General features: G+C 44.5%; 2 protein-coding genes across 6 annotated transcripts in view; one reads left to right on the forward strand and one right to left on the reverse strand.

The window, feature by feature from the left end:
• LOC126561634 (actin-binding LIM protein 2) overlaps nt 1-14280 on the forward strand; it is a 74195-nt gene that overhangs the window by 9063 nt on the left and 50852 nt on the right. The gene's annotated exons all lie outside the window — the stretch shown is intronic.
• Nucleotides 1057-4578, reverse strand: LOC126562615 (uncharacterized). The gene is made up of 4 exons (XM_050219166.1): nt 4352-4578; nt 4181-4270; nt 1422-1880; nt 1057-1358 (listed from the first exon to the last, which is right to left on the reverse strand). Exons 1-4 carry the CDS (start codon nt 4473-4475, stop codon nt 1066-1068), a joined length of 966 nt encoding a protein of 321 aa, XP_050075123.1. The 5' UTR covers nt 4476-4578; the 3' UTR covers nt 1057-1065.

The raw sequence follows: 14280 nt of genomic DNA on the forward strand, positions 1-14280 counted from the left end.
CTCCCTAGGGACGGACGGAATACATTTCAATGCGGAATGCGACATACTATATAACGCTATCTGTTACTTTTACTACTGCGCTAAATACTAAGTGCTACATGCTACTAACAACCTTGGAAGACCACAATCATTGTTCAAATCCTGCGCGCAGCACGCCGTTCAAAATATGTCTATGAGAAGGTTTAAAAAAAACCGTTAATTTTAAACAACGAGCTGGTAAGTGCAAATGGCATAACCGTTCAAAATGGCTACGCGTGTGAGGGAGTGTTTGTGCGTGAGTGTCCTTTGCTTTTGATGCCGATTAAAATTTTAATTCGATCCGAGGATATCCAGATAGCGAGCCGAGAACTGCCATTAAAATGCCTATGAAACACTAACAGGCAAAGAAAACCGGTGTGCGTATACATGGAGGTGGAACCTCTTGTGACCTCATGTTGGTTAATCGGATTTCTCCTGATCAAATATACGGACACGGACACACACTCTGAGACGCATAGCTAGATGATCAATAAGTAGTCAGGCAATCTGTTTTACTTGGTCCTGCTGCTACTGCTGCTGATGTGTGAGCAAACGAACATTGTTTGCGAGATGGCGAAAATCCATAAAATGTCCTTAATATATAAAGAAACCATACATACAAACTCACACACTTACAAGTGCACTTTTGTTGCGCTTTTGACTGTTGACAATACACTAAAACAACACGCTATTATTAACGCTAGGCTCTTCTAATGCTTATAAAACCGATTCGGCTGTGTGTGTGTGTATGCGAATTGGAATGTTTTCGCGTGCTCCTATAATTGCAATGGATTATCTCCTAGTATGGATTGTTACGGTCACAAGGGGATCCAAGAAGAAGACAGGATCATTCTTGTCCACTTTAGCTCTGTGGCATAACGCAGATCATCGCATAAATACTATATTTACAATCAGTACATTTTTGTTGCCCTTTTGCCCTTCTACTATCTGTGAGGACGGCGTATGATTTCATTTCGGACGGAATGTTTTTAGTACCTACCCCGAACTACACCTGTGGTCCCTCTTACCTTGTACCCAGTTACTACCCTAAACGTCTGTGCTGTGCGTTTGAATGCGCACCTTTTTAACGCTACCGTTCCGCTGCATCCGCGGCGATTGATTGCCACCGGAGTAGCCGGGATTGCGGATGCCTAACCCGTCGGTAGTTGAGTTTGGCGGGCGTGGTTTCTTAAGACTTGATCGTAACGGTGTTCTCGTTACCGAACCGGACCCGATTGTCGAACCGTTCGAGACAGTTGTGACGGTGGTGTTGACCGACTGCATACTACCATTCATGCCGGATGAGTATGGCCGTCCGGATGAATCGGTTACCGCAATACCTAACGGACAAGGAAAAACTCATTATGATAAAGGAACGATTTGGATTCAAATGATCGTCTTACCATTCGGATTATGTGACGTCTCTCGGAAGCCAGGATTATTGTATGTGGAACCGGTGCGACCTGCTCCAGCTGCTCCTCCTCGTCCATTGGACGTTGCGTTCGAGAGCATCGTTGGATCACCATCAGGTCGCTTTGTAAGGATACGATCGTACGCGGCCAAAGCGAGCAGTGCCAGCGATAGTGCCGTGACGAGAATTTGCAGATAGAAGGAGATCCCCCGGGTAATCTGGTAACCGCGGGCATTGTCATCGGTTTGCAGTGCGAATAGGATGGCGGCCGCTACGGAAAGCCCGGCGGCCATGACGGTTGCGACTAGTTTCAGCAGCACGAGCGCTTTGTAGCTCATGCAAACCCGATCGCGGGACGATATCATCGCAATCTGGATAATGCTTAGGATGCAGAAGATTCCGAACAGTGCGCATCCACCGACCGCCAACAGGCCGCTCACAAATACGACAGCTGCAATGGAATTAAGTTAAAATGTTTGTTTTGATAATTCTTGGTACTAATTATTGGCTAATAATTAAAAAGCGACAGTAAAAACCAAATGTTATAAATTAAACGTCTAGAAAGTGTGAGTCCCGTGCACGAGGATGAAACCGATCCGGGGAGATGAACAGGATTCATTCACCGGACCGCCTCCAAATTTGATACTTAAGTTGTAAAACCCTGCAAGATCATCTCCAAAGTTTCTGCTTTTCAACGGTTTGTATTTGTTATACCAGCACGAGTTCAAATCAGAGAGCGTTCCCGTGAAGCATCTATGACTTCCACAGATCCGACACAAATACAGACAAATCTTCCCTTAAAAGATCATCACAACAAGAATCTCTTTGTCCGATAAGAACGCCATCGAATCGCGACCAATTCTGCTCTCCGGTAGCATTATCTCAATCAGTTTGTGTTTGTAGTCTGTTCAAGCAAGTGAGTTAAATTTTGCATCCGTCTTCTCCAAGTTCAAGATGGGACACTTTATTCTTCTACTTGGCCTAGTGCTTCCAATGGCCAACGGATTGTTTATTAATCCGTACACAACATTTTGGACCCGTGATTCATTTACATCGCCATCGACGAAAGGAAATAATGGCGATCCCCTTCTGCTAACACCGTACATCGAAAAGGGAAACATAGCGGAAGGTCAAGCTGCGGCTCGGGTCAATCAGACGCGCCATTTGAGAGGGTTCGAGTCATACTCCGGCTTTCTTACCGTAGACAAGCGCTACAACTCTAACCTATACTTTTGGTACTTTCCGGCAAAAGAGAATCGTACTACGGCACCACTCGTACTCTGGTTGCAGGGTGGCCCTGGTGCATCGTCCATGTTCGGATTGTTCGTTGAGAATGGACCATTCCGTGTAACTGCCGCACTGGTGGCAGAAGCAAGGGAGCACTCCTGGTATGAAAATCATCATCTTCTCTACATTGACAATCCGGTAGGGACGGGATTCAGTTTCACCGATAACGATGCCGGCTATGCACGCGATCAAGTGCAGATAGGCGAGCAGCTGTACTCGGCAATGTCGCAGTTTTTGCAACTCTTTCCACACCTACAACCACTTCCGTTCTACATTACCGGGGAATCGTACGCGGGAAAATATGTGCCCGCGCTTGGATATACGATTCATCAGAAGAACGCGAACGCAACGCCATCGGAACGAATCAATCTCGCCGGTATGGCGATCGGCAACGGGTACAGTGATCCGGTGAATCAACTCAACTACGGTGCCTATCTCTACCAGCTCGGGCTGATCGATAGCAATGCGCTGGCACGGTTTGAACAGGACGAGCAAACAACGGCAGCCTGCATTGCCAAGGAAGACTATCGCTGTGCGTTCAAAATAATGGACGATTTGCTTGATGGCGATGCGAACGGTGGCAACTCTTATTTCCGCAACATAACCGGATTCGAGACGTATTACAACTATCTAATCCCAGCCGAAAATCCTTTGGAAGAAATATATGTAGCTGCTTTCTTAACACTGGATGAAATGAGACGCGCACTGCACGTCGGCGATCAACCATTCCACAATCCGATTGAGGATGACCGCGTTGAACGGTATCTAGGGGACGATGTGTTCAAGAGTATTGCGCCCTGGATTGAGGAACTGCTGCAGAACTACCGGATCATGTTCTACAACGGTCAGCTGGACATCATCTGCGCCTATCCGATGATGGTGGACTACCTGCAGAAGTTGCAGTTTAATGGTGCTAACTACTATCGCACCGTACCGAGAGGCACGCTAGAGTTTGACGGTGAAATTGCGGCATACTTTAAGCTGGCGTTTGGTTTGGTAGAAGTTTTGGTGCGTGATGCGGGCCACATGGTACCGCGCGATCAACCCAAATGGGCACATCGGTTGATAACGGCGTTTACGCATCCGGGCACGGTGGAAGGGTTTGTTTAGGTGAACGTTAATAAGTACGCAGGTGGTTTTTTTATGCCCATAGCAATTGGGCACTTCTACAGAGAAATGGGAACTTGACTGAGAAAGGAATTGGAGAAAAATGATAATCGAACTGTTAAACCAACATGGTTAGAAGCAACGATCAGACTCGATTTGTGACGTTTTGTGAGAAGCTTAATAAATATAGAGTACAGCATAATTTGAGTTTAAATACGTCCTTATTCAACCGGTGTTCCTTAACTCCTTACATTAAAGCTGAGTTCTTTTGGATATAAAATTGTGCCAAGTGAAGCTAAGTGCCTAACGATGTCTTCGGCAGTTGCTTGTACTAAACGTTTCCAACCTCATGCTTACCGTCTGGTTTGAAGCGCCCAATATCACCGCACCGTTCCCGATAGCTGAGCACCTGACATTTTTGCCAAGGACCAAAATAGCCACGATCCTCTGCAGCATGGAATGAAACAAAGAGTCAATGAGTCAATATCGGAATACTTTCCTCCTTCATTACGTGCACTTCGTACTAACCTATTCCACGGCCCTCGTAGTACGCCCATACCGGCACCCCGACGGCTGTCGCACTGATGACCAGGCAGAGAAAACCCACCGAGGTCACTATCACGGCGTAGACGTTCGGTTTAATTCCAGCCATGCTGATGGTGCTGCTGCTGGTGATGGTGGTAACGGGCCGCTAGCTGTTGACGCGAATGCTGTCGCATCTCGCGCACTGCGAATTCGTTCCCTTGCCCAGTCCTGCTTCCTTTCCCGCACCCGAAGGACGACACAAGAATGGTGGATGAGACTTTCTTTCGTGTCTGTGATTTGTCTGCCCTTTCCAGAGTCGGGGTTCGCTGTTAATTACTGGTACGAATCCGTCGCCGTCGTCGATTAGAGGTTGCGCTTTGACCAGTTTTTTTTTCCGGCAGTTTGCTAAATTGATAGGCTCGAGCAGAGTTGGCCAGCCAACGATAGGACGATAAGGGTCGATGCTGAAAAGTAAAAACAGAAAGAAACAAATCAATTAACGGAACGCGAGGACAAGTTCTTTTACTCCGTTTCCCACCTCCCTGGAGGCGACAGACACTGGACGGTGAATTGTTGATGAGTTAAACGATTAAAGGCGCGTGCCTTTAGCCGTTTCTCATCGGGTTCGCCTTATAAGCAGAGCCGCACAGTCGTGCCACGGATAGGGGGAAAAAAGGGAGAAAGAAGGCCAGAAAGCTTGACTCTCACTGACGAATGTACTGAAAGGTAGTGCAACGGGTTTTCTGTGCTCGGTATGACACACCGCAGTTTTGCATTAACCCCACATCGAGGGTAAGGATTGATAGTTTGGGAAAGTAATTAAAATTCCAATTCCGAAGATTGCATCGAGTGCAGGCCGTGGTTCGATTATACAAATAGGTGTACGGCAACGGAAATGGAATGGCGCAGTAAAAACTCTTTGCATGTCCAGCCGGCAGTGGGTTGATTGCAATTAGTGTTGAATGGCACATTGTGTTGAAGGGTTAACTCCGGACCAAGCTCATCCTATTAACCACCAAGATTGATGAGTAAATGAGTCTTGATGGAAGCACTTACAGGGGAGGAAAGGAGCATTTGTTTCACAGCAAGATTAAAGAAACAACATTTATTTTACGTTATCTAAGCACCACTCCTCGTAGGAAAACATTAAATAAAATCATCATTTATCATTCATGGTAAAACATAAAATCATATTTTGAATGTCTGTGTCATTTTGCGGGTGACTTGGGTGGAAAAGTTTGCCAACACGTTAGTTGACGTGGATTGGAAAACATATGCACCTTCTTCTGATTCGACCTACCCTACTTCAACCTAGGTCTAGGCCTAAGTCTGCTGCAGAAATAGTCAAAATACCTGACAGGCTAATGCCATCATCAGTCGATATAATATCCCGGATTTTTTGGCAGACGCCTCAATGATACATTGTGTCGTAAAGCGGGTCTATTATACCTTCTCTGTCTATGTGGACGCCCAAACAAGACTTTACGGACGTCTTGTGTCATTCTCATGACATGCCCAACCAACCGGTGTTGAGATTCGATATGTAAGATCAACACCATGATACTCCCATACCGTAAGGAAGCGTACACGGTGGAGAATCGACTGATGATCTAAATGTCAATCGATCTGCTTAACCCCACCCTACTACGGACACTAAACAAAGAAACCTCTTGTTAGGATGATGTAAGTCTCATGCAACACAATTTCCTCATCTAGTGTGAATATTGATCGCTAGAACATGTTCACCATGTGCTCCGCCACCATTTCAAATAACATCTCATTCTCATCTCCACCGGCATCTGTTTACTTTCATTTACTTCACCTAGCGTTCGTGTAAAAGAAGACGTGCGCTGTACATCTAATGGCTGGACAATAAATAAACGTCTAAATGGGCAACTGTTTAGGTGCTTCATGTTCCTGACCTCATCGCCTAACCCTCCTCCCGACGACTTAACAATCCCCATCAACTTTTAAAGCCAACGGTGACCACACGTCAATGTAATTATGATGATGATGGCAATGGTGGTGGTTTAGGTTTAAAAGTAGACACCCTGGTCTGGTCATCCATCTTCACCGCTGCTGCTTACAAGACTCGTAACGTAACCTGCAAGCTTTGTGAAAGAGGAGACACACATCGTACAAGTGTTGGTCATTCAAACGCCCACACTCTGTCAGTGGACGGTTGGACACACATGTCAGCACAACTCCATCGTCATTCCCATTCACAGAAGGTGAATCTTCACTAATGAAATTAATATACCACCCATCCCAGGAGACGGTCGAGGTGACCAAGATATGTTAGGTTAGGGGTTGCCCTTGGCGTTATCCGATAGCGCAATTCCCCGAGGGACCGTGTTGTCCCCCCCCCCCCTCCCCCCCCCCCCCTTTGTGACACAGTATAGGGGAACCTTTTTTGAATGAAAAATTAAACGATACCGGATGTCTTTTTGCTTGCCAGTGCGTCTCGTTTCATAATGCACAACTCAGTCTTAACACGGCTCAACAGCTAGTTGATCTTTGCTTTGGTGCCGATTGTGCAACGGTGTACAATTACGCCCTTAAGAAGCATTGCAAAAGAGCTTTTTTTAACAAGTCAGAGATCGGAAACGAAAACATTGGAGTGAACATCAAAGAAATTTCATACATTTTGGGAGAAAATGGATGCAAATTTTGACGGCAATTCAAAACCAAAGTACATACAAAAATATAAGTAGAATTAAATTGTTTGTAATGCCATCTCTGTTACGAAAGATTCGGTTCAGTAATTTCTCGTTTTCATTTAAAAATTCAACACCAACTACCAGCGATGCAATTCAACTTTAGGTTAGACCTAAAGGTCCAAAAGATTTTGGTCCTAAAATGACTGACAACTGTTGTCTCGAACATTTTGCCACTAATTCCAGTTCTACCTGCAAATGTTGCACTTGATCACGTACAGCACTTTATCCAGCGATGACTCACACACTTCTAGATTATCTCGAGAATCGTGCGAATTCCGCGCATACTTTGCACATAATAAAGAACATATCCCCAGCCTCTAGAACACCTCTAGAAAACGGCCATTTGTTTTCGAGCGATTTCATTCCATTTTCCACTCATTCGAACGCGAATTAATATAATTGCATGCTAATTGATGGAAATGAAAGCATATTGCGTAAGCGTCGTTGGCCACACTTCTTTTCGAGTGACGCGATTTTTTTTTTCCTCCAACGAAATAAAATGAATAAATTAGCACTAGAGCGCACATCAGCGGTCCCTGCTACTACCTGTTACGTGTCCGGCAGAAACTAGAACACGCGTATTAGTTACGAAAAGTGTGTTTATTTTACAGCGAAGTTAGAATCCACCTTTAATTGTTTCCACAAGTTTAAGGGATGAAGATGTGAAATATATTCTTTCTCTCTCTCTCTCTCTTCTCTTTGTGAAATAATATTTACGACGTTACAACATTGTGTTGACGTACTTTTGTGCCGTCGATTGTTTTGGCAGGCAAGCGTTCGAATCCACAAGGTGTAAGGTGTATGCAGCTGCATAAACACAATGTCTAATGCAGTTGCGTGTTGTTGCAGCACGGTGCATGATGTGCTGTGGAAGACGATATCAACGTAGGGGAATTTACAACGACGCAATTGTAAGAAGCAGGGTCCGGGCCCGGGCTACGTACGAAGTAAATTGAAGTATGGAATGGTCATCTCATTTGAATATCGTATAGCGTGGAGTAATTTTCTTTAGTACATTGCCAGTGCACGTGTGTTTGTGTGAAGGGTGTATTGGTGAAACCCATCCGAGACTAATTGGCCACTTTTAGTGCAGTGTAAAAAAAATGGAACAATGAGGATTGTGCTGATTTACTACAACAAGGTTTGGCTTGAATATAGGTCATATGCTCACGAAGGATAAGGATACACCCTTCATTCTTCTTTGGCTTAACGATCTACTAGGTCACGTCGGCCATCGAAGTTGGATAGCAAGTCCTCTTTACGAGAGGAACGGTCCAAATGGGGTTCGAATCCTGGTTCTACTGTGTTAAGACCGAACGTACCTTTCAGCTTCATAGAATTTGTGAAGCATCCACAAAACAATGAGAAGCGTTGATTTATGAAATATTTAATACCAGCTATGTTATACTGCAATACTCTTCAGTACCATCGCTTCACATACATTTAATGCGTTGATGCCATAGGGGAACCGAAATCATCAAAATGAAATGAAAGTTCAGCTGGTTAAATCAATTTATCAATCACGGGCCGGCCAGCGTTCTAAAACGCTGTCCGGAAACTCCTCCACCCGTTTTACGACGACGACGACGGCGACCTTTTACCATCACAAAACCCCAGACCCCAAGAGGTTCGACGTCAGCAATCTGTTGCATTATGCAATTCGATCTAGTTTTGGCGGTGCTTCACTGACCGATATAAAGCAGCGCCCCTATCTATCATCGACCCGGTCCCGGATAGAACGATTGGGTGTTTTGAAAAGTTTTTTGCAAAATATTCTTTTTTAGTTTTACAACGATACAGAGAGTAAAATGTTCACATTTATGTCGAAAAAGTACGAAATACTAAGAAGATATGCCTTCTAGATTCAAATCACTGCCTTTTTCTTCTTCCGTGACCCTCAAGAGGTCTTTTTATTTGTAATTTTTGACTGTCTTAGCTCACAATATGAAGGAATATAGTCGCAAAATTCCGTGTCCGGAAGGATCGTGGACCAGATAGAGTATGATACCAGCCTTTTAGTGTATGCAACTGCCATATCTAACAATGTGCCCCCGGGTCGCATCATCTGTACCACTATAAAGCCCTATTTTGATCATTTAAAAAATGATCTTTTGGTGCTTCATATGCTGAACATTGTCGCTTTATTCCTCCAGGGATTGTAGCGCTCAAGAACTTTTGCTACAACACAACAGCGCATCCACCACACCACCACACCACCGGAACGCCATCGATCTCTTTCCGTAATAGAATTTATTAGAACTATGCTCCATCCACTCCAACTCCACAACCGCCCCACAATCGCTCAACCGTGAAGCTACAAACGATACACGATGACACAGACAGTAAAGCACGACGGCAATTCGTTGGCCATCCCGTCCATAGGGCGGCCCCTTGTCAGACTTTGTTGTTTGAAATTTTTCCCGTTGATCGATTTCATAATTCGTTTCACAACTTCTACCCACAGAACGCCATTTCGGAAGGGAACCAATGTACGGCTGCCCTTTGGAACGGGATACGACGTGTATGCCTTCAAAAAAAAACGTATGCCAATTAGGGAGATTTGTGGCGGAATTAAGCACCGACATATGGAAGAATTTTCAACTTCAGCGGGGAGATTTCCGAAAGCGCTTTGCACCAAAATCCCAAATCTCGGGAACTGAGCCGTCGTAATCGGACCCGGAAAAAAAGCTAATGAGCCAGAAAGCGTCATGAATTGTCGGACAATGCTCCAGCAGTGGACTGCGTGTGGAGGAGATTGAGCAAACGCCAAAAATAAACACTTCCCGATCGGTGTAGAATGCGAGAGAGCTTTGCGAACCGGCAGAAAGATGGTTTATGGTACAGACTCTAACCCTTCTGCTTCCCAAAAGCACCTACAGACATGATGACAAGTCGGGCAGAGTGGGATGAGTTTTTAATTTCCTCGCGAGACCATTTCCAGAGCCTGCGCATATCGGTGAAACATGCAAAAAGGAAGTCGAGTAGGTAAATCACGCGTGCAATTGCTACACTTAGGCCGTAACTGTTTTTTGGCACCCTGCTCTCCCTCCCTCCCGTGTGCACACTTGGGGCGTTGGAAATGGGTTCCGTTAGGATCATTCTATGTTAAATAGGGACCAAAGTGGTGATGGTGAATTTTTGGTAACGTTCCATGCGCTAGGCTGAGAAGCGAAGTGATCGTTTTGCATACGGTACATATGGATTTGGGTTTCCGACCAATACGTACGACCGGTCGAATAAGCACGAAACCATAATTGATTCAATATCTTACTTTAGGCAGAAGAGAAATAGGAAGTGCACTTACGAATGCAAATAAGCGTGTAACTACTGCAGATATTTTTTGGAGTGTACTGTACGTATGGAATCAAGCATTCAAGAAGACTTCTATAAAAATATATTGACACTTAGTACCAGGCAATCCAAGCAAAAGATGCTGCTGATCATTTTGAGTGATCGTCACGTAGCATTTTATCTCAGACGTAATGACGCCTGGTCTTCACACGGCAGAACCAGGGCTCAAATGCGATCCGGAGAACCGGATAATCCAACTACGTGGCAAAACATTAGTCTATAGTAGGACCATTCGACGACCGGCATGACCTGATCGGTCGTTAAGCCAACAAAACAAGAATACTGTCCTCTAAAAGATGTACTTTGAAGCTTTCTGTAGTAGATAAAAGATGTTCTTAAACCAGTGTTTCAAGATATGTTTGCCACACTGTTTGTAACTGCTCCAGCATATCATTCATAGTACAGTGTCGCCATTGTTTGGACATAGCTAATATAAAAACAAATATATCAAAGACACGGTACAAAGCTCGATAGACGTCAGAGCGGATCATTAAGATCTAGGCTCGGCTCAGAACATTGATAAAACGCTTCATCTCCACAGTATAAAGTGTAAATAACGTAATCGTGGTGTACTACTGTGTCCGAAAACTAAGGAGACATTGGATGTCAAATTCAAAGATGTCAAAGTTTTTATTTTTCGTATGTCAATATGTATGTTTTTGACAGTTCTACCACGTTTCAAGTCACAACATCAACCCGGCTAGGAGTGACAATTTGTTTTCGGAGCTGCGCCGCCAAGAGTTTTTATCCATATTGACCATGTCCAAGTTTGTGGTGCAGCGCGCATGTATCAAATTTTGTTTGCGCAATGAAATAAACGCTGCGGAAACATTGCGAATGTTACAAAAAGCCTTACGGAGAAGAATCTATGTCGAAGAAAACTGTGTACAAATGGGCGTGAGAAGGTCGAAGATGAGGACCGTCCGGGGGGGACCCCATCCACCTCGACCGACGATGGCCACGACGCCCAAATCAAGGATTTGGTGGTCAAAAATCGTCGGTTGACGATACGAGCCAGCCGGTTTTAGCACCACGATAATGCGCCCCCCTCTGTGTTTCTCTAGAGGAGACCTGAGAGATAGGCTTTGTTGATTATGCTGCGAGTCCTTCTGTTGCTGCTCGGTCCTGATAACACATTTAGCACAACAACCTCGAGAGGTTTTGGCCTATCATTTCGGACTTTCTTGGCCTAATTGTTTTCCAGTTTTCAAGCATCAATAAACGTTTTTAATCAAGAAAAACCTTTTGGAAAGGAACACTTGGGGACCAATATCATATTGAAACCTCAAACTTAAATAATTTTCCTCTTTCAATTTTGAAAAATATACGATCAAAACATTAACCAAGTAAGATACTAATGGTAAAACACTGTAATGCAGCAGGTAATTAGGAAAATTAGTCATAACATTAAAAACGCAATAAATCGAACAGTTACAGACAGGTTGCAATTAAAGTCTAAAATCGCCCTTTCTAAAACAACAAAGCAATAAAATCTGTCAGCAACAATAATTTCCACCAAAAAAAAAAAAACACCTCCCTAGCCTGGGAACTACTAACAAGAGAAACGCAAGGAAGCATACCGGACACTCACTCAATGTAGTACTGAAGGTGTGTTTCAGATTTGCAACGTGATTCAATAATTACTGTCCGGCTTCCCCCATCCATGGGACCACCGGTTTGCCGATCCGTTGGCCGATAGCACCGTTTTCACTTCCGTTGCATCGCTGTTCCACTCGGTTTGCCGGTATGCGAAAGGAAAACGCCTGTGTCGAGAGCCGGCCACAGACGCAACCCCGTTTGCGTGCTAGCCTTGGTGCGTGCCGAATAAACGCTTCGCATGAGCTCCAATCTGTGGCTGGCTTGGCTGGAAGTGTATGTTTTAGCACATTTTGCACTGGTCGGTTTACTGGCTAGACCTACTTATAGTCGCGTCTAGAATTCGAAGGGGCCATTTCTAGCGCCTGGAGCATATAAAATATCATTCTTCTCTCAGCAAGTCTCTCAGCCAACGGCGCTGCCTATAGTTGCTGCACCGATGCACACGCAACACGGCGCAACAAAGACGCCCGAGAAGGTCATCAGTATTCATCGATACGCTATCAAGCATCTGGCTATGGCGCGTATCTTATATCGCCGTAGACAAACGTGAAACGGGATTGACGGTTCCGAGGAGGGCTTCTTCGCACTGGCCTGAATGATGGTTACACCCGATAGGGGGGACACCACACAACAAGCGCAAACGATCGTTGCATCTAATAAACCCATCTCGATCAGATCTGTTTGTGAGACTAGAAGCGAAATACGTTCGTTTTGTATTGGAATATTGCGGTTTCGGATGGCGAACCGAATCTACGCACCCCGCGAGTACCTTAGGAGGGGAGGGTTTTGTTTGACTGAATGCATCGTAATGCAATATTGAACACCAGCGCACAATCGTGATCCACATCTGTAGTCTGGCAGTGTGGGGTCTATTAAATACATTCCAGCAATGAAAACAATTCGTAGGAAAGTGTTACAAACAAGCAAATTACCCACTTAATAATGGTGCGTATGTTGAAATATTTTATTATGCATTTTATGCAAAGCTGGTTGGTTGAAATATATTTTTTTAAATTGTTTGGTTGATTTTTTTTTTGCATAAAAACACTTTACTGTGCTCTCTCTTGTTGAACATGAACAGCTAAGGTACTAAATCCTCTTTTTTTTGGTACAATGCTGCCAGAGGCTTCCTGAAGCTGCTGTGCTGGTTTGGTGAAATTAAGTGCTGCAAATGTAATATCATCTGACAGACTTGTGTTTATAGCGTGTTGAAATCTACTCTTTCTGGAGTCCTACCATGAGGGCGGTCCGATGATAAAGGCGACACAGGCGTCAGTACGTCTTCACATGGTAGGACTGGAGTTCAAATCCCATCTATACCATTCCCACGTAATTAGGACTAACTATCAAACATTTTTTTCTGAATACGTCAGTGTGAATATGAAAGCATTCTGCATTCAACTAATGCTGCGCTGTCGTAAAATTTGCTATCGTTGAAAAATTCCTTTATATTGGTCATTATTTCGTCTAAAAACTCCTGTAGATTAGTCAGAAAATTTTCAACCGGTGTCAAACACACAAATTTCTAACAAACGTTTCGAACCATCACAATCACCTCCAAAACAAAGCATGCCATGTGTGCCCCGGCGGTGATGGATGATTCGCGCGCGGCAGCAATGGAATGTGACCATGGATGGTAGACGCACTTCCACCTGACTTGTTCCATTCACTTTTTTCTTTAACACCCAATCCCCTCACCACCAACAACACGGTAGAAATTGATCGTATGCAGTTCGTGTCCGTGCCCAAGAGCAGGAAAGGTGAATCATGGTTCCCCGTCCCGTCAACTCCGGCAGTGCGGTGAATTCATTAAACAAAATGTTGTTGTAGTAAAAACACCACCAAAGGGAGGCACAAACCGATTTTGTATCCATGGTAAAACACAGCCAACTAGCGTTGTTCGTTTAATAGAGAAATACATTTTAAATACTGTTGCTGCCGCCGCTGCTATTTCACACCAGGCAGGAGATAAACGGTTTTCCCGGCGAGGGGTTTTAGGCCATGTTTCTTATAGAAAAGTAAACCCCAACCAACCCATTTCGTTTGATGGAAACTCTGTTCACACAGTTCATTATCATGGAACGGTGAAGTGAAAAAAAAAACGAACAATTGCATCTCAGCTAGTGCACGTAGAGCGAAGGTGAAACGTCTTGCCACGTTCCAGGCCCCGGCAAGCGGGTGCTTCACCGTGAAATGGCCGGCACATGAAACTTCGCCTGCGTCAGAGTATAGATAGAAATCAAAAGTTTCATTAGGCTGTTC

Source organism: Anopheles maculipalpis, chromosome 3RL (assembly GCF_943734695.1).
Source record: "Anopheles maculipalpis chromosome 3RL, idAnoMacuDA_375_x, whole genome shotgun sequence".
Lineage (NCBI taxonomy): Eukaryota > Metazoa > Arthropoda > Insecta > Diptera > Culicidae > Anopheles > Anopheles maculipalpis.